The sequence below is a fragment of the Balaenoptera borealis genome (genome assembly GCF_965194805.1).
Source record: "Balaenoptera borealis genome assembly, chromosome: 2".
Lineage (NCBI taxonomy): Eukaryota > Metazoa > Chordata > Mammalia > Artiodactyla > Balaenopteridae > Balaenoptera > Balaenoptera borealis.
The window spans coordinates 153,624,196-153,643,103 of NC_138867.1; the positions used below are offsets into that span (position 1 = coordinate 153,624,196).

Genomic DNA, 18,908 nt, shown 5'->3' on the forward strand with positions numbered 1-18,908 from the left:
CATGAATAACTGCATAACTACTGGAGAAATTACAAACTCTTGTCCGCTGTTGTTTCCTTGGGGATTTGCAGCAGCCGTTTAGCCTAACACCTGAGCCCCAGACCTGGGCTGACCTGACCCAGGCTTTCCTGTGTTTCTGTCCCTCTAGGAACATTCGCGTGGCTATCCTTCCCTGCTCCGAGAGTACCACCTGCCTGTTCCGGACCCGGCCTCTGGACGCCTCGGACACCCTGGTGTTCAACGAGGTGTTCTGGGTGTCCATGTCCTACCCAGCCCTTCACCAGAAGACCTTAAGAGTCGATGTCTGCGCCACCGACAGGAGCCATCTGGAGGCGTGCCTGGTGAGGGCTGTGTCTGTCTATCTGTGCAGCCTTCTGTCCTTCTGGGGATTGGTCCACCTTGCACTTCAGGAAGAAGGCTTGGAGAAACACAGCTTGTGCTATCAGCCCAGCCCTTCTTGGGTTCTAGGCAGGGGCTCTTCCACAGATGAACAGCGTTGTTCCCAGACTTATTGAGAGCAGGGGAAGGGGCAGCGGGGAGCTCCTTTTTCTGCCGTGGAATTGCAGCGCCACATCCCTTGTGCCTGAGGCTGAGTCACCAGCCTTCCCCACCGTGTGGCCTAAGACTCTTTAATTCTGTCTGTTTCCTTATCTGTAAAACCAGCTAACACTGGCTACCTCACAGGTGGTTCTCTGAGGGTTAAATGAAGCACTAAAGCAGTGCCTCTCGAACTTTCACGTGCACACAGGTTACCTGCGGCTCTGGTTAACATGCAGATTCTGAGTCAGCAAGTCTGGGCAGGCAGGCAGCAAGATTCTGCATTTCTGTCAGGCTCCCAGGTGATGCCAGTACTGCTGGTGCCCGTAGCAAGGATGTAAAGCAAAGTTTCTGCACACACTAGGTCTCACGGGAAATCAGTTCCCATCCCTTTCCTGCTTGGCGAGGGTTCATAACAGCGTCATTGCCATTTATGTTGTTGTTATTGCTCACAGGAATGCAGTAGCTTGTGCCAGTTGGATGCAATTTATATGGTGGGCTCTGAGCTAAGCTCCTTACGTGTGTTATCTCTGCTGATCCTCACCACAATCTTATAAAATAGGTAACTGTCACACCAGTGAGGAAACCGAGGCACAAAGAACTTGCCCAAGGTCACACAGTCAGGAAGTGGCAGGAACAGAGTTAGAGCCCAGGCAGGTCCACCCGTGTCAGACCCTGGAGGTTTTCTGTGCGCCAGCACAGTGCTCCCTGGAGCCCCCGGGTGGGATGGTGACTGCAGGATTTGGCAGGCAGGGTGGGTGCTGCTGAAGGATGGAGCGGAAAGCTTTTCCAAATCCAGGCTCCAGGGAGTTCCCTGGCGGCCAGTGGTTAGGACTCCAGGCTTTCACTGCCGTGGCCTGGGTTCAGTCCCTGGTTGGGGAACTGAGAAACCCACAAGCTGCACAGTGCAGCCAAAAAAAAAAAAAAAAAAGGATATATATATATATATATCTACCTATATATAGATAGATAGACAGATACTGACACACACACACGTGTGTGTGTATATATATAAAAGGATAGAATTTTTATTTACTTATTATTTATTTATTTAATTTATTTATTTTTGGCTGAGTTGGGTCTTTGTTGCTGCGCGCGGGCTTTCTCCAGTTGCCGCGGGCGGGGCTACTCTTCCTTGTGGTGCGCGGGCTTCTCATTGCCGTGGCTTCTCTTGTTGCGGAGCACGGGCTCTGGGCGCGCGGGCTTCAGTAGTTGTGGCACGCGGGCTCAGTAGTTGTGGCTCGCGGGCTCTAGAGCGCAGGCTCAGTAGTTGTGGTGCACGGGCTTAGTTGCTCCATGGCATGTGGGATCTTCCCGGACCTGGGCTCAAACCCATGCCCCCTGCATTGGCAGGTGGATTCTTAACCACTGTGCCACCAGGGAAGCCCCAAGGAAAGAATTTTTAAAATAAAAATGAATAAACGAATCCAGCCTCCTCCAGTGAAGCGTTTCCTTCGCCCCGAGCATTCCTAAATGAGAAGAGACTCAATCCTGTGTTCTTCTCCTAATTGGATGCCTTTTATTCCTCCTTCCTAATTGATGTCTGGCCATTGCTGGTTGCCATGGCAGCAGCCAAAGCGCTCATCCCGCCGTGGCTTGTCTCCGTCCATGGCCAATGGGAAGCCTCCGTTCCCGTGTCCCGTGGGGACGTGAGTGTTAGGCTGTTGTGTTTTGGTGGCTGGAGGAGGAAAGGAAGCGAGACAAGAGGAGGAAGGGCCATTGGCTCCCACGCACGGTCTCCCCTCACTGCTGGGTTTGTGGAATCCCTGGTCTGTTTTGAGCCATTTAACCAGCCGGGCAAGGACAATAGTACCCATCCTGAGTAGTGTCTGCGTGTCTAGTACTGGGCTAAGAACTTTGTGTGCAGTATCTCATTTAATCTTCATGACAGCCCTGGGAAGCAATATTAGGATTATCTCCATCTGACAGATAAGGGATCAAGGCCCAGAAAGGCTAATTAACCGGCTCAGGTCATCCAGCAAGTAGGTAGAGAAGTCTGGATTTGAACAAGGATTCCAGCATCTTGACGCGTCATCATCACACTATCCTACTGGATTATGGGTTTGGATGAATACTGCCTTCCCCAATATCGTGGGCAACAGTTCCACCAAATGCTTTAGGGTGGCATCGCAGGAGTCACAGGCTTTCCAGCCGGGTCCTGGTTACTCAAGCCCTGACTGTGCACGTTCTGTAAAGGCAGCCCCCTGTCCAGGCCCCACTCATATCCCATGTCTCATCACAACCGCCCCCTTGCCCCTTTCTCACTATGCCATCCCCACTTGGCAAAAACCCAGCCCCGTCAAAGTGAACCCTCCCCTCCTCTCCGCCCGTGCAGTTGGAGCAAAGCGCACACACCACCGCCCTGCGGTGTCATTTTAAAATCGTGGTCACGAACCTCTCGTGAGCCCTCTTGCTGCCCAGCGTTTATACTGTGTCTCCCTGGACCACTTACTCTCCTGCTTGTCTCAGTGACAAATTCTTATCCTCTCCTCTCTCCTCGCCCTTACTCTCCCTCCGCTGAGGCCCTCCCTTCACACCCAGTTCTGGAAGAGTAGAAGGAACCCCACAGCTGCCACACCGCATCTACCTGTCCTCGTGGGCTCTGCTGTTCTTCCCGGAGCTAAGGATGGGCCCTCCCCACTCCCATCTAGGGCCATCCTCTCTCAAGGGCATCACGCCAACCGGTACTCTTTTGCTCTCTCCTGTGTCTCCAGTTTTCCCTCCTCACTGGATCTGGCCTATCAGTATGCCAACATCCTGTTATTTCTCCCCTGCTTTAAAAAAAATTTTTTTAACCCCATTTCTTCCTCCAGTTACTACATTATTTCTTTCCTTTGCTCTCTAGCAACGCGTGAAAGAGGTGTGTGTATTCCCTCTGTATCTCAGTCCACGTGGGCTTTTGCCCTCATCGTTGCACCAGAAGTGTGCTCATCAGGGACCTCCTTGTTGCTAAATCCGGTGGCCGGCTCTCCGTCCTTGTCCCTCTTGGCCTGACTACAGCGTTTGGCACAATTGCTCACTCCATCGTCCTCAACATCCTTTGCCCTGACTTGGCTTCCCAGACCCCTCGCTCTCCTGGCCTTCTTCCCCCATAACTGGCCTTCTCTGTCTGTCTCCTTTGTAGATTCTTGCTCATTTCCCTGACCTCTCTCTGTTTGAAGGCCCCAGAGCTCAGGCCTTGCTCCTCTCCCCTTTTCTACTTGCGTGCACTGCTTCGGTGATCTCAACCTATCCCCTGGCTTCAAACACCATCCCATGTGATGGCGCCAGCCAGGGCCTTTCCACTCATCTCGGCGTTGTATGTCCACTGCCAGAATCCACATCTCCTCTTGCATGTCCAGTAGCCATCACCAGTGATGTGTCCACAAGCACGCCCCTGATCTTTCCTCCCACGTCTACACTGTCTCAGCTGAAGGCAACCCCATTCTTCCACTGCCCAAGCCAGAGACATCAGGGTCATCCTGGACTCCATTCTTCCTCTCATACCCCACCTCCAATCCTTCAGGACCTCCTGGAAGCTCTGCCTTCAGGAGATCCCCAGATTCCAACCACTTCTCTCTGTGCTCCTGACCTACTACCACCTCTCGCCCGGTGGTTGCAGAATCCCCCACTGGATCCGCCTGCTTCTGTTCTTGCTGCCCTTCGTCTCCTTTCAACACGGTAGCCAGGGGCATCCTATTAAATTGCAGATGACTGCATGCCACTCCTCTACTTGAAGCCTTAGGATGGCTTCTGTCTCCACCCAGAGTCAACACCTGGGCCTTTGCCTGGCCCCCCAGGCCCTCCAGGGTCTGCTCCTTGTCATCTCTTGGACTTTATCCCCAAGACTCTTCCCCAGCCTCCTTTTGCCCCTTGAATACACCCGCACGCCCCCTTCCCCAGCGCTTCGCACTGCTGTCCTCTCTAACCGGAATTCTCTTCTCCCGGATATTGATGGGCAAATCTCACTCCCTTGCCTCATTCTGATCTTAACCCAAATGTCACCTTCTATGTGACAACTTCCTTCCACCCTATTTAAAATCACATTGCCCCCTCCACTCTCTTACCCCCTCCTCTCCACTTTCCCTGTATTATTTTCTCTGCAGCACTTTACATCACCTAATATTTCTCTATATCATAGGTATTAGGGTACATGTTATTTTCACATTTTATCATCTGTGAGATCAAGATGCAGTGTATACTAGATGGCAGGTCATAGTCTAATTGGCAACTATTTTTCTTTCTTTGTGGTACATGAAATAATAATACACTTTATAATCGATGGCATCTTAGACACTATGAGACACAATATAGAAGTTACTTATTGATTATCTGATTCCCCCAGACTGGAATGGAAGCTCATGAGGGCAGAGATTTTTCTCTGCCTTAAATCCTTCCATATCCCCAACACCCAGAACAGTGCCTGGCACACAGAGGCTACTGGGAAAATGGGTGTGTGTTGAGTAAATGAATGAACAAATGCATAAATGCCGTCAGAGTGCATCCAGTTTACTGAGGTAGACCATTCACGCCTATGAGCCAGCCTAAAATTGACTGTTATCTTATTGGAATTAATATAGCCTGGAGAACTCTCTCCATCACTACCTAGAGATCTTCCTTATTTTTTGTACATAGCTATGTAATATTCCACCCTATAGATATATTACAGTTTACGCCTCCAGTCCCCTGTTTCTGGAGCTTTGAGTTGTTTTCCTTGACATCAGTCCTGGTCATGATGTTTTTTGACTCTGACACCAAAAGCAAAAATCAACAAGTGGAACTACCTCAAACAAAAGCTTCTGCACAGCAAAAGAAATCATCAACAAAATGAAAAGGCAACCTACTGAATGGGAGAAAATATTTGCAAATCATGTATCTGATAAATATTTAAAGACCCCATACAACTCAATGAAAGAATAAGTTAGTGAACAAGTGAGTTATTGGAAAATGATTAGCACCTAGCCATTTCTTCCTCCCAGGAAGCTTCTGTCTCACCTGGAGTGGTGTTTTGCATACTGCCCCCAGAATACCTTGTCACCCCCTGGTTGTGCTTTTTTTCCCATTCTCCACAGGGAGGCGCCCAGATCAGCCTGGCTGAGGTCTGCCGGTCCGGGGAGAGGTCGACTCGCTGGTACAACCTCCTGAGCTACAAATACTTGAAGAAACAGAGCAGGGAGCCCAAACCAGCGGGAGCCATGGCCCCCATGCCAGGACCTGAAAGCACGGTGAGCTGGGCCACAGCTTTGCACCCTTCTCCTGCACATGCGGCACCTGGCTGGATGGAAGGAAAAGCCTCTCCCTGAATTGGAGATGGCTGGACATCAGAGGTGGAGTAATTATTAGAAGAAACTGAGTCTCAGAGACATTAAATAATTTCCTAAAGTCACACAGGCTTCCTCACCATAGACACCATTCAGTATGAAGACTCTTCCTCTAGGAAGCCTTCCCTGAATACAGCCCCCAAGCTAGCTTTGCCACCATGCCTCTGTTCTCAAACATCCAGTACTTACCTCTCTCATAGTCCTTCCCAGATTGTTTTGTTATTGATGGTCTATGGGATGGTCTCCCTGACTAAACCATGCTCTCCTTACAGCCGGAGACCTATAATTCCGTCTCACCCAAACACTAAACTTGGCTGTCTTCCATACTCTGTCTGTGCATGCAGAGGTTATTCTCCAGAGAACTGCCAGTTAGAAGAACTAAGGACTGTATTTCCAATTTATTTGACTCTACAGCAAGACGCTTACCCACTCTGGTCTTCAGTTTTACCCTCCGTTCACTGGGAGGGTGACACACTCTGATTCCTGCCGGGTGGGGCTATGCCCATGGTGTACAGATGGACCCATCAGCCTTTGTCTCTGCAGGATGCCGTGTCTGCTTTGCTGGAACAGACAGCCGTGGAGCTGGAGAAGAGGCAGGAGGGAAGGAGCAGCACACAGACCCTGGAAGACAGCTGGTAAGTGAGGGTGCCCCTGGGAACTGACCTGGCTCGGACCTGAGCCCAAGGATGAGATCCCCAAATACCAGGGCAACCAACAGAAGTGTTCCTCTGTGAAAATGGAGAACCTCTCTCCTCATGGCTTCTCTACAGGCAAAAAGGCAGTATATAGTCTGGTACAGTAGTTCCCAAAAATCCCTTCCCAGTTTGTCATTTTGTGTTCCAGGAATTACTCATGCTAGTTCACATCTAATACTAGTGTTTGTCTTGATGAACTTACATTTATTTTGGTTAAAAAAAGAAATTCTTAGGAAGCTTTATATTACTAGAAGTGGAAATAAGTATAATTTGCCATAAATTGAAGATTCCTCAGTAAGGAATTGCAGTTGACTGCTAGGAACAGAGAGCAGAAATAATGGGCTTAAACAAGATAGAAGTTTACTTCTTTGTTACTTAAAAAGAAGACTGGAAAAAGGCATTCCAGGGCACGTCTGTCAGCCCCACGATGTTACTGGGAACCCAGGCTCTTTCTCTCATTCTACTTTGCTGGCCTTAGGTGTGACCTCCATCATCAAGGCTGCTAAGCGCAGAATGGCTGCAGAGTCACCAGCCATCAGGCAGGCATCAGGAAATAGGAAAGACAACAGAGTCTTCCTGCGTGCCTTGTAACCAAGGAGCATTCCTGAAAGTCCCACCCAGCAATTTCTACTTGCTTCTCATTGGCCGAGCTTAGCTACTTGGCCTACCTAACTGCAAGGGAGACTGGGAAATGAGGTCTCTTACTCGGTACAAAATTCAGGATTCTGTTACTAAGGAAGAAAGTAGGAATGGATATTGAGTAGGCCATGAGCCAAGTCTGCCTCAGAAGGTAACTGTGGAAGATTAAATGTAATGAAAATACAACAAGAGTATTCAAGTCTAGATGGGTATATTGCTTGCTAAGGTTCTAAGACTAAGGTCTCCTCTCCCGTTGTTAAAAAGGAAGGTCAGTCAGTGTTTCAGCAATGTTAAAGACATGCTACTGCCCAAGAGAGACTTCCTCCTTGATGTAAACAGGTCTGAAGGAGAAGTGAACAGGACACAGCTTTCTCGCTGTGTGATCAGTGTTCTTTAGTCCCTTGTTTACCCACAGAAGGGTCTTATGACACACTTTAGGAAACAGTGATGTAGACTGGGGTTCAAATCCTAGCTTCATCTTTTTTTGTGTAGCCTTAGGCAAAGCGTTTTTAATCTTTGTATTGCAACATAATGTACATACAGAAAGGTTGACATAAGTGTACAGCTCAGCGAATTTTCGGAAACAAAACCACCCGTGAATCCAGTGCCCAAATCGAGAAGCAGAGCATCAGCGGCTCTCCGGAAGCCCACACATGCTTCCTCCCAGTCCCTGCCCTCGCCCTCAAGAGCACCCACTCTTAGGCAAGTCGTTCTGACCTTGTCTGATCCTCAGCTGAAAAGTGGGGACATCACACCGACTGTGTGGGGTTATCAGAAGGGACTGAAGGAAAGGCCACTGATGAAGTGAAAGCGCAAAGCTCGTAGTAGACAAGCAAGAAACAGCAGAGATTCTTAGCAGTAAATCGAGGAGCAACACGGGTAACTACCAGCTGGAAATGAGCACAGCCTAGGAACCTTGCCATTTGGAGGAAGTGTGTGTAGTTGTACTTAAGTGCATGTGCTCTGAATCCAGACAGATGTGAATTTGGAGTCTCACTCATCCAACTCCCTGTGGGATTCTAGGGCTGGGTGAGGCCTGAGCATCAGTAAGTTTAAAAGCTTCGTGGGTAATTCTAAGGTGAAGCCTGGGCTGAGAACCAGGCTCTAACCCTGGTTTCCCTATCTGTGAAATATAGATTTAAGCAATAGCCACTGGCTTCCCTGGTGGCGCAGTGGTTGAGAATCTGCCTGCCAATGCAGGGGACACGGGTTCGAGCCCTGGTCTGGGAAGATCCCACATGCCGCGGAGCAACTAGGCCCGTGAGCCACAACTACTGAGCCTGCGCGTCTGGAGCCTGTGCTCCGCAACAAGAGAGGCTGCAACAGTGAGAGGCCCGCGCACCGCGATGAAGAGTGGCCCCCACTCGCCGCAACTAGAGAAAGCCCTCGCACAGAAACGAAGACCCAACACAGCCAAAAATAATTAATAAATAAATAAAAATCAAAAAAAAAAAGCCACTACACATGGGGAATTTTGTAGACTCAAAAACTTACGCATGCTGAGCACTTAACACAGACCTTTACTCACAGGAAGCACTCAGTGACTCTTCTGTTACAGCCCTAGATTATATGTTTGGTCTCACACGAAGTCTTTCCTTAGTATCTTTTACTCCAGGGGTGAGCAGGTGTTTTCTGGAAAGGGCCAGATAGAAAATGTCTGCTTTGTGTGCCATACGGACTCTGTTATATCCACTCAACTCTGCCATCGTAGTGTGAAAGCAGCCATAGACGGTCCCTACACCAACCACCGTGATTCTGTCATTGAAGCTTCATTTACAGACACTGAAATTTGAATTTCACATCATTTGCACACACCATGAAATTTCACTCTCTTTTCGATTTTTTTTTCAGCCATTTAAAAATATAAAAACCAGTCATAGCTTGGACCTTGCACTGTTCAGAAACAGGCAGTGGGCTGGATTTGACCCACAGGCTGGCCCCTCTCTTCCTCTTCTCTTCCTCCATGTGATAAAGAATAGGGCAAGGTTCCTGAATTTTTGTATGTTTGTACGTTTTAGGATTCTCTCTAAATGGTCTCAGTTTCTCTCTTTCCTCCTCTGTCCCACTCCATCTGTGTCTTCCCGCTTCCTTCCCTTTCCCTCCCTCCCCACCTCCTTCTCTCTCTCCTCTCCTTCCCTTTCTCTTCCTCCCTCCTCCCTCCCTCCATCCCCCCCCCACGCCTTTCTCTTTCTCCTGTCTTTTTCCCTCCCTCTTCCCTCTCTCTCCCTCTCTCTCCTTCTCTCTGGCACACTGCAAAGGTCTGATGCCGGAAATAGGCCCAGGACCTGTCTTCCAAAACCCTGGCACAAGATCAGTGGTTTCCGCCAAATTCCAAGCTTATGTTGAGACTTTTCACGCCATCTCCTAGCAACCACCTTCTGTTCTCTCTCCCTTTGTGGCCCCCTCTCTCCCCACCCCTTGCCATTCAAACTTCCCCAGACACTGACTTACAAAGAGGGCTGGGAATCCCAGAGCTGCTATACTGGGGTAAATCCATCTGCAGCCCCCTCCCCCCAGACTGGAGGCTTCCTTTGGTCCTGGAATGTTAACTAGCTCTGCTGTGCCCGCTCAGCTCTGGAGTGGAGGGCTCCAGAGACTGGCCCTCCGTTCTCATCTCCTCTCCTTCCCTCTCGGCACCCAAGGCCCAAAGGAGGGTGCCATTGTTACTCCCTCCTTTTATTTGTTTAGGTTTCTTTAGTGCATATAATCAGAAGACTCGATCTTTTTTTAAGATCCACAAGCAAAACAAAACTCTTAGAGGATTAGAAAATATAGAAGAATATAATCACAAACAATGCTAGAGTGAAAAACCCTTGTATTTACCTCCTCGGGGACTTGTGTGTGTTTGTCTAGGACAGAGGTTGAGAAGTGGCCTAGCTGAGTCCCAGGGCATGCGTGTTTTATATTTTACCAGGCACTGCAGAATCATTCTCAAGTAAGATTGTCCTAGTAAATGCTCCACCAGCAGTGATTGAGAGTACCCCTAAAGCTACATCCTCTCTGATACAATATAATTGACGAGTATTTAATCAAGAATATGTACATGTTTTGTTTTAGCAGATGCTGCTAAATTGACTTCAGAGTATAAATTGGCTGCTCTAATTAACATTCCCCACGGGGATATGCCTTTTTCCCAAACCCTCACTTCATATTATCAGATATATATTTTAAATTTTTTATTTATTTATTTTTGGGCACTTTCCCAAAGGGTGCAAAGATGTGACTAATTATTTTTCTCTTTACAATTGAGGGTTTTGTTTTTTTTTTTCCTTCCTGGAAAATACTTAGATCAGCTTCTTAGTCACAAAGAAGAGACTTCCCTAGTGGTTGAGCGCTTCGTGGAATTGAACAAACGTGGATTGGAAACCTGGCTGCACCACTGAGTGGCCTGTGACACTGGACAAGGCCCACCCACTCTCTGATCCTCCGCTTTTGAATCTGTAAAACGGAGACAAGAGTGTCTTTCAGTCTGGTTGTGAGACCTCCGCGAAGCACCTGCGGTTCATGAAGCCCTCAGTCCATGCTGGTTAGTGATGTGGCATCTACACAATCCTCACCAAGGCGCTCCCTGTGAGCACTCGTGTTTAATGGCTCTTTTATGAGTAGATCAAGGTGGCTGGGGGGGACTTCCCTGGTGGCGCAGTGGGTAAGACTCCGCACTCCCAATGCAGGGGGCCCGGGTTCGATCCCTGTTCAGGGAACTAGATCCCACTCACGTGCCACAACTAAGGAGCCTGCATGCCGCAACGAAGGACCCGGCGAGCCACAACTAAGGAGCCCTGGAGCCGCAGTTAAGGAGCCCACGTGCTGCAACTAAGGAGCCCACCTGCCACAACTAACAGCCGGTGCAACCAAATTAAAAAAAAAAAAAAAAAAAGAGGCCAGCGGGGAGAAGCCCCTCCATAGCGATAGTCGCCATCTAAGTGCAAGGGAGGTTTTCATCACAGGGCTGGGGATGGAGAGCCAAGATCTGTTCTCCCTGTTGGGAAAATCCTAAGGGAGATTTTATGTTTATCCACAGTCTCACTGAGCCAGCTAACTAGGTGTCAAATTCTCTGCTTTTGGCTGGAATTCCTCCAGCTCAGTATGGTAATACTATCTCATGCTGATCAGAAGCCTGGTGGTTATGTATGTCTTTGAAAAGTAAAGATGTGAATGGAGATAAATTACTAATTAACAAATTCCATCCATTTGTCACACCAACTCCTTCCAACCCTGGAGTCCAAGGAGAAAGGATAATTATGAAGAGTATCACCAAACATAAAGTCTCTTCAACAAATGGTACAGCCACTCCATTGGCTATCCATATAGAAAAAAATAAATTTTGAGTACCATGGACAAAAATTAATCTGAAATGGATCATAGAGCTAAACATAAAAGCTGAAACTATAAAACTTTTAAAAGAAACTACCAGAGAAACTCTTTGCAAAGACTTCTTAGGTACGGCGTAAAAAACACAAACCATTAAAGAGAAAAATTGATAAACTGGACTTTATCACAATCAAAAGCTTCTGTTCTTCGGAAGACACCATTTAGAAGAGGAAAAGGCAAGCCAGAGACTTGGAGAAAATATTTGCAAAGGATTCCAATCTAGAATATATAATGAACTCTTACAACTCTGTAATAAAAAGACAGCCCAATTTTTAAATGGGCTAAAAATTCTAACGGACATCTTGCAAAAGAAAATATGAATGGTCAATAAATGCAGGAAAATATTCTCAACAGGAAAGTGAAGATTAAAACCAGAACGAGATACGAGTAGTCACTCAGTTGAATGACTAAATTTAAAGATTAACAATACCAAGTATAGGTGAGGAACCCGAATTCTCATAATATTACTGTGGGAACATAAAATGGTATAACCACGTGGGAAAAACATTTAATCACTTATACTTACTGTCTGACCCAGCAATTCTACTCCTAGGTATGTGTATATATATATATCTGTAATAGTCTGAATTGTGTCTCCCCAAAATTCAGGTATTCAAGCTCTTACCCAAGTACCAGAGAATGACTGTTTTTGAGGACAGGGTCTTTAAAGAGCTGATTCAGTTAACACAAGGCTGTTAAAATTAGGGTGGGCCCTAATCCACTGTGACTGTTCTTATAAGAAGAGGAGATTTGGACACACAGAGAGATTCCAGGGACACACATGCAGAGGGAAGACCACATGAGGACACAGCATGAAGGTGGCCATCTACAAGTCACAGAGGGAGCCCTCAGAGGAAACCAAACCTGCCCACACCTTGATCTTGGACGTTAAGCCTCCAGAACTGTGGGAAATAAATTTCTGTTGTTAAAGCCACCCAGTCTGTCGTATTGTGTTATGGCAGCCCTAGCAAACTAATACAACGTCCAAGAAGAATGAAATCCTATTTCTACACAGACTTGTAGGTGAACGTCTATAGAAGTTTTATTCATAATTTCTAAGAAATGGAAACAATCCAAATGTTTGTCACCTGATGAACAAAGTATAGTCTATCCATCCAATGGAAGATTACTCAACAATAAGAAGGGGTGAACTATTGATACTATGCACCAATATGGATGGATCTCAGAAACCTGATGCTGAGAGAATGAAGCCAGAGACAAAAGAGCATATACTGTCTGATTCCATTTCTATGAAATACAAGAAAAATCAGATTGAATCTTTAGTGACCGAAAGCTGATCGGTGGTGGGCTGGGGCTGGGGAGAGTTTAACTGGGAAAGGGTACAAGGGAACCTTTCAAGGTAATGGAACATTCTTTATCTTGAGTGCGGTAGTGGTTACACAGGGGTATACATTGGTCAAAACTCATCAAACTATACACGAAATGCATTTTGTTATATGTAAAATATACCTCACTAAAATTGATTTTTTTAAAAAGTGTCCTCAATCCTGAAAATGCTTGGAAGCCCTGCCCTGGATGCACTTAAATGGCAGGTAAACAGATGAAAGTGGGTGCTGTGGGTAATCAAAGTGCCTTGTCATCACAGGAGGTGCGAGGAGGGGACCAGCGAGAACGAGACAGCAGCTGAGGAGGAGGAGGAGGAAGAGGAGGAAGAGGGGGAAGGGGAAGAAGACATTTTCACTGAGAAAGCCTCACATGATATGGATGAGTGCCCAGCGCTAAAGGTAGGGAGGGCTGGGGACACGGGAAGGGCTGTCTTGGGGAAATAGCCCTCAATCCTTGAACCTGGGCAATCAGAAAAGGCTCGGGGCTAAGTCTCATGCTCCAGCATCAGGGGACAGGCCTTCAGAGTGGGATGACCTGCAGAAGGTTGTGTAGGAGTGTCCCTGCCTGGAATTGGGGTCATTTCGGTGACAGTAAGCCAGGAGAAGTTGCCTCATCCCCCTCATCTCTCCCGCCCTCTGCAGTTCCCGGTTTTCTGGGCAGACCTCAGTCTTTGCAGGCAGGTGGGTCTGGGTTCAAATGCCAGCTCTGCTCCTTCCTAGCTGTGTAGCCTTAGGCAGATGACTTCATCCCTCTCCAGCCTTGGTTTCCTCATCTGTAAAATGGACACAGTAATACCAACCTGGCAGGTGGGTTCTAAGATTTTGAGTGAATGGATTTCTCCATTTGGGTCTGCCCAAAGTGCAATAGGAAAGAGGTTCTAGTCAAGTTCCCTTCGCCTCCTGCTTCCCTGCTGCACTAGGGTTACATGATACAACAGGCTTCACGCTCCAAAGAGACCTCCGTGTTCTTTGACCTGCAGGACTCCTGGAAGTAGAGTGACCCATTGTGTCTGAGCCAGGCACGTGGGGCTGGAGAGGCAGGTTGTGCACTGCACAAAGGTGCCTGACCCCTGGCGGGGTGGGGTGTGCAGCGGGGGTGTGAGAGGAGAACCTGGGCCTGCCTTCTGACTGCCCCTCACCGAGGGGAAGTCTTTCCGTAGTTTCTCCAGCCAAAGGGGGTGCCTTTTTCAAAATCACATGAAGGCCCTGTTTTGGTGAATCAAGGCCCTTCATTTGGGTGTTTTTATTTACCTCTGCTGGTAACTACTGTGAAAGGACAATAGAAAACCTGATCACCTAGTTTAGATAACGAGATCTGCTAGTTGCCTCCATAACTCCATGAAAACATCTGCAGTTCTTGGCTGGGGCCGTGGAGGCCTTGGCTACGGCTTTGTTAAAATACGGTTGGTCTTGAGGGTGTGAAGTCCGGGACTTCGGCGGGTGAGGTACCTCTGCTGCTTACGTGAGCTTGTTAGGGGACTGAACATCTCCCACTAGCCCCAGCCCACAGGTGTCAGGGAGGACTGGGGGCCAGTACTCGGGGCCTCGGGCACTGTCCTGGCTGGGCTGGGGCCGCGGAAGCCCCTGGCTGTGACTGAGGACCAGAGGCAAGGTGACAGGGGTGGGGAGCAGCTGCGGAGGGTGCCCCATGAGTCTCAGGGTGGATGGCTGAGACTCTGCGGATACCGGTGGCCTCACAGTTGTGACCTCTTCCTCAGGTGGACAAAGAGACCAACACGGAGACCCCGGCCCCATCTCCCACGGTGGTGCGGCCCAAGGACCGCCGGGTGGGTGCGCCATCTCCAGGGCCATTTCTTCGAGGGAGCACCATCATCCGCTCCAAGACCTTCTCCCCGGGCCCCCAGAGCCAGTACGTGTGCCGGGTAAGTAACTGTGTGGCGCTTCCCTCCCCCAGAGCACCTGCTTCTCTCCCAGTAGCCGAGAGCCCTGGTTCTCACACAGTTCTGGGTGCAAGTTCCCATCACGCTCACCTTGCGTCCTCGTCGGAGCCTGTTTCCTCATAATGTTAACAGACCGACTCTATGGGGTTGCTTTAAGGATTGAATTAGCTAAAGCCTGGGAAAGCCTCCATAACCAATACAGGGCCAGTGATTTTATAATTCCAACCAACTCTCCCCTCCTCCTTGTTTATGCCCTGCCCTGCCACACCCCTTGCTGAGATCAGACTGACCCTCACCATCCCTGATGGGCAGGCAGTTCCTCCCCTTCCAGGGCAATTGCAGCATGCAGCCTGAGGTTACAAAATAGCAACAGACCTGTTATTACTTAGTCATGGGTTTAGGGGTTTTTTTAATTGAACTTTTTGCTAACAATGAAAACTTAGGAAATTCAATTAAAAATTTTTAAAAATGAAGAGGTTTCAAATAAAATTCCAGTTTCTCTTGGGAAAAAAAGGGACTGTCTGGCCCCATGGGCTACACATTCTGTCACAGACACAGCTGGCTGGAGCTGAGCAGTGAGGGCCACTGCCCTTGGAGGGGTGGAGGGGCAGGGCTTTCAAGTTCACTGTGGCCTCCACCTGGCCCTCTTTAACCTATTTCACTTGCCGACCTGCTCTTGCAGGCCCCGCAAGACTATCCAATTAGTCTACCCCGTCTGAGGGGTCATGCTGTTTGCTGGGGCTACAGAAACCAAGACCCTGTTCCTGATGCTCAAATGACATGTCGACATCCTTCCTTACCTCCTACCTACCTTCCTTACCTCCTACCATGAAGAACCAACCAGCAATAACCAGAAGCATAAACAGAAGCTTCCTGCCTAGTGTGCCAATAAGTTGTCACAGGAAAGGCCCATGGAACCTGCCCCACCTCGTCAACCTGCCACCCACCTGCCTATTGTTATGGGGAGGGGGAGGGGATATGGGGGGTTCAATATCTGATATTCGGTATCCAAGGCCTCCAATTATAAGCTTGAGTAGGGAAGGTAATTTTCTCATAACATGACAATTTCACTAATTTGAAATTGTGGCTACTTTTCAAATTAGTCCCCCCAAAACATTCCCTGTAATACTTCCCAGAAATAACGTAAACCTCTCCCATCTGTGTCAAGTCTCTAGCTAATATTTGAGCTTGTAAGCCTCTGAAAAGACAATGTGAACACCTGCAATGTAGCTGCGTATCTTGCGAAAGGTACAGGGTTTCCTGCAGTCACTGAATGTGATTTTAACGTGAGGGAATTCGTGAATCACAAGTGAAGAATCCTGCAATTAAGCCAGCACACAGCTGAAGAAGAGAAAAATCCAGTCCATGTTTCAAATGTGAATAACTTGAAGGACTTAGAAAAGCCCTTAGGATAATGGATAATCTGTTTCTGGCAAAATTGCCAACTTTATGAACGTGCAGTGGAAATCAAACACAAAGTGAAGAATGTCACTTGTTGGAAACATCACACCAAAAGAAATGAGTGTTTGATTCATCCTTTGCCATCAGGATTTAGAATGCAGTTGTAATTTTGTCAAATGGAAGATATGAAATATAACTTGTGAAAAGTGTTTCTCTTTTCCAACTAAAAACTCAAACTTTTTTCCCCAATATTTACAATAAAATTCTGGTCTCCTGGGTAAATGGATTCGCTTTAGGTGGCCTTTTTCAGGATTGGCATCCTTGAATAACAAAGAGCTCCAGTCCCATTTATTACGCATCTTTAACACACCTAGCACTATGCTGGGCCCTTCCCATATTTTATTATCTGGACCAGTTTCCAGCCCTGCAGGGCTGCAGATTAAAAAATTCCTACTCTGCATGGATCACCTGCCACAGGCAGAAATGACCTTTCTGGGACTTCCCCGGCAGTCCAGTGGTTAAGACCCTGCCTTCCAATGCAGGAGGCGTGGGTTCAATCCCTGGTCAGGGAACTAAGATCCCACGTGCCACGGGGTGCAGCCAAAAAAACGAGAAAAAAAAAAAAAAAAGAAAAGAAAGGGTCTTTCTTAGCAAAGCCGTATATTTTTCCTTCTTTGTTTTCTGACTACACTTGAGCCCAAGCTTATTGGTTTCTTGTAGATTCTTAAGGCTACAAGAAGTAGCCAATGGTACAACATCCTAAATTTTTTTCCTATCATTTCCCTTAAAACTCCATAGGCGTGCAGTCTGTCTCTCGAGATACAACAGGTAACAAGTGTATCCCTCTGGTTTTCACCCACAGAATGAGCGTTCTCAAATTCCCAACAGGGAATATTGGTGTCTGTGCTGTGCCCCATCTTACCTCCAGTACACAGCCAGCTCCCTGTCTTCTGGTCTGTGGTTTATAGCACCCCACTCCCCAGTAGCAAGTCCTGTACTGGTCAGGGTTCTTAATAGCAAGCAATAGAAACGGACTGTGAGCAGTGTATGCGGGGAAGAAATGTTTGGAAAGGAAATTGAGTAGTTCACATATTCGTCAGAAAGCTGTAGAACCATCCTCAGAAATCAGGCAGGAACAAGGCGGGCCAGACCACAGCCAAAATCATACCACAAAGACAGTCAAGGGAGGACACCCCAAGTGCTGCTGTAGAACGTGGTCCCAGCTGGCTGTGCCACTGCCTCTGGGGTTCAGCACTGATTCCTCCGCCAGACTCCTACCGCTGCAGGAGGCCAGGGAAGCTCCGGCTACTGCCGCTGCGGCCGCTCCTCAACCACTAAGGGCTTCTCCCTGAGGAACCAAGAAACACGGATGCTCATGGAGCAGAGGAGAATGGCCTGGTTAAATCCAAGAGGCACAGTGACAGAGAATTGGTCCAGCTAACCAGGCTGTGATTCAAAGACCAGAGCAGTTGCATTTAATTGTCAGAGTCTAGTCCCGTGCCTGCTTCTAGCTACAGGGGAGGCCATGAAAGCAAGACTCTGGTACTTTCTGCTTCATTCGTGGAAAGTGGGCTTCGTCTCCCACCAAGAGTCGTAAGAGGATGGTAATTAGATTAGCACCCCCTCCCCCCCCAAAAAATCCCTATTTTCCTGTGTCATCTAATGTCCCAAACAGCCCTGCAAGGCATGTTGTATTAATCCCATTTCATATATGCAGAAAGTCGGGGCACTTTGTTCTGAATACAAGCAATCCCTTCTGGCCTGATGCCACACATCTGCACATCAAGTACCCTCTGCTGGGTGTCTCCCTTCTTTGGTCCTCAGCATGGCCTGTGTCACCTGGTGAGTTTCCTGGGCTTGGGACCCCCACTGGACTTTAAATCCGTGAGGGGTGGAGACGGTATATTATACTCCCCACAGCTCTCCGCAACCCCTGTGTCTTTAACACCTACGTATTTATCAGCAGTGCTGGCACGTGTGTTGGTTGGCTCACTTTGACCTGAAGGATACAGTCCTTCCAAAATTCTCATTTCCCTGTAGCTCCCTCTGACTGCCAATTATTTCACCTCTCTGCTCTTCAATTTCCCTAGCCATCAGATGGAAATAACAAAAAGGCAACAATATTCTCTACCATCTGAGATCAAATGCATTACAACATCTTTCAGAAAAAGTTAAATTCAAGGACTTAATGTAGCTTTCATCGCTTTTTTTATAACATGGTCTTTAGCATATAAACAACTACGACTCGGGATTTCCCTGGTGGCGCAGTGGATGAGACTCCGCGCTCCCAATGCAGGGGACCTGGGTTCAATCCCTCATCAGGGACCTAGATCCCACATGCGTGCCGCAAGTAAGGAGCCTGCGTGCTGCAATGAAGGAGGTGGCGAGCTGCAACTAAGGAGCCCCCTGCTGCAAGTGAGGAGCCCACGTGCTGCAGCTGAGGAGCCCGCCTGCTGCAACTAAGGAGCCTGCCTGCTGCAACTAAGACCTGGTGCAACCAAATAAATAAATAAATATTTAAAAAAAAAAAAAAAAAAACAGCTACGACTTAAGCATCAATTGTCCTGACACATATTCTAGTTGGTATGACACATATTCTGTGAGTGTCAGCTATGGATTGAAACAATGTAGGATAAATCCCCCTTCTGATATGATATGCAGCCCGTCTATTTGTATGAATCCACCGCAGTCAAGATGGTCCACCCCTCTGTCTGTATA

General features: G+C 48.0%; 1 protein-coding gene across 2 annotated transcripts in view; it reads left to right on the forward strand.

Moving 5' to 3' along the window:
* WWC1 (WW and C2 domain containing 1) overlaps positions 1-18,908 on the forward strand; it is a 148,903-nt gene that overhangs the window by 121,142 nt on the left and 8,853 nt on the right. For both annotated transcript variants that reach the window (XR_014241062.1, XM_082378755.1), the window contains exons 15-19: positions 149-341; positions 5,589-5,741; positions 6,381-6,472; positions 13,149-13,287; positions 14,607-14,771. Coding sequence is in view for 1 of the 2 variants with exons in the window: in XM_082378755.1 (XP_082234881.1) it covers positions 149-341; positions 5,589-5,741; positions 6,381-6,472; positions 13,149-13,287; positions 14,607-14,771 (742 nt within the window). In the remaining variant the exon portion in view is untranslated. The remainder of the gene's footprint in view (positions 1-148; positions 342-5,588; positions 5,742-6,380; positions 6,473-13,148; positions 13,288-14,606; positions 14,772-18,908) is intronic.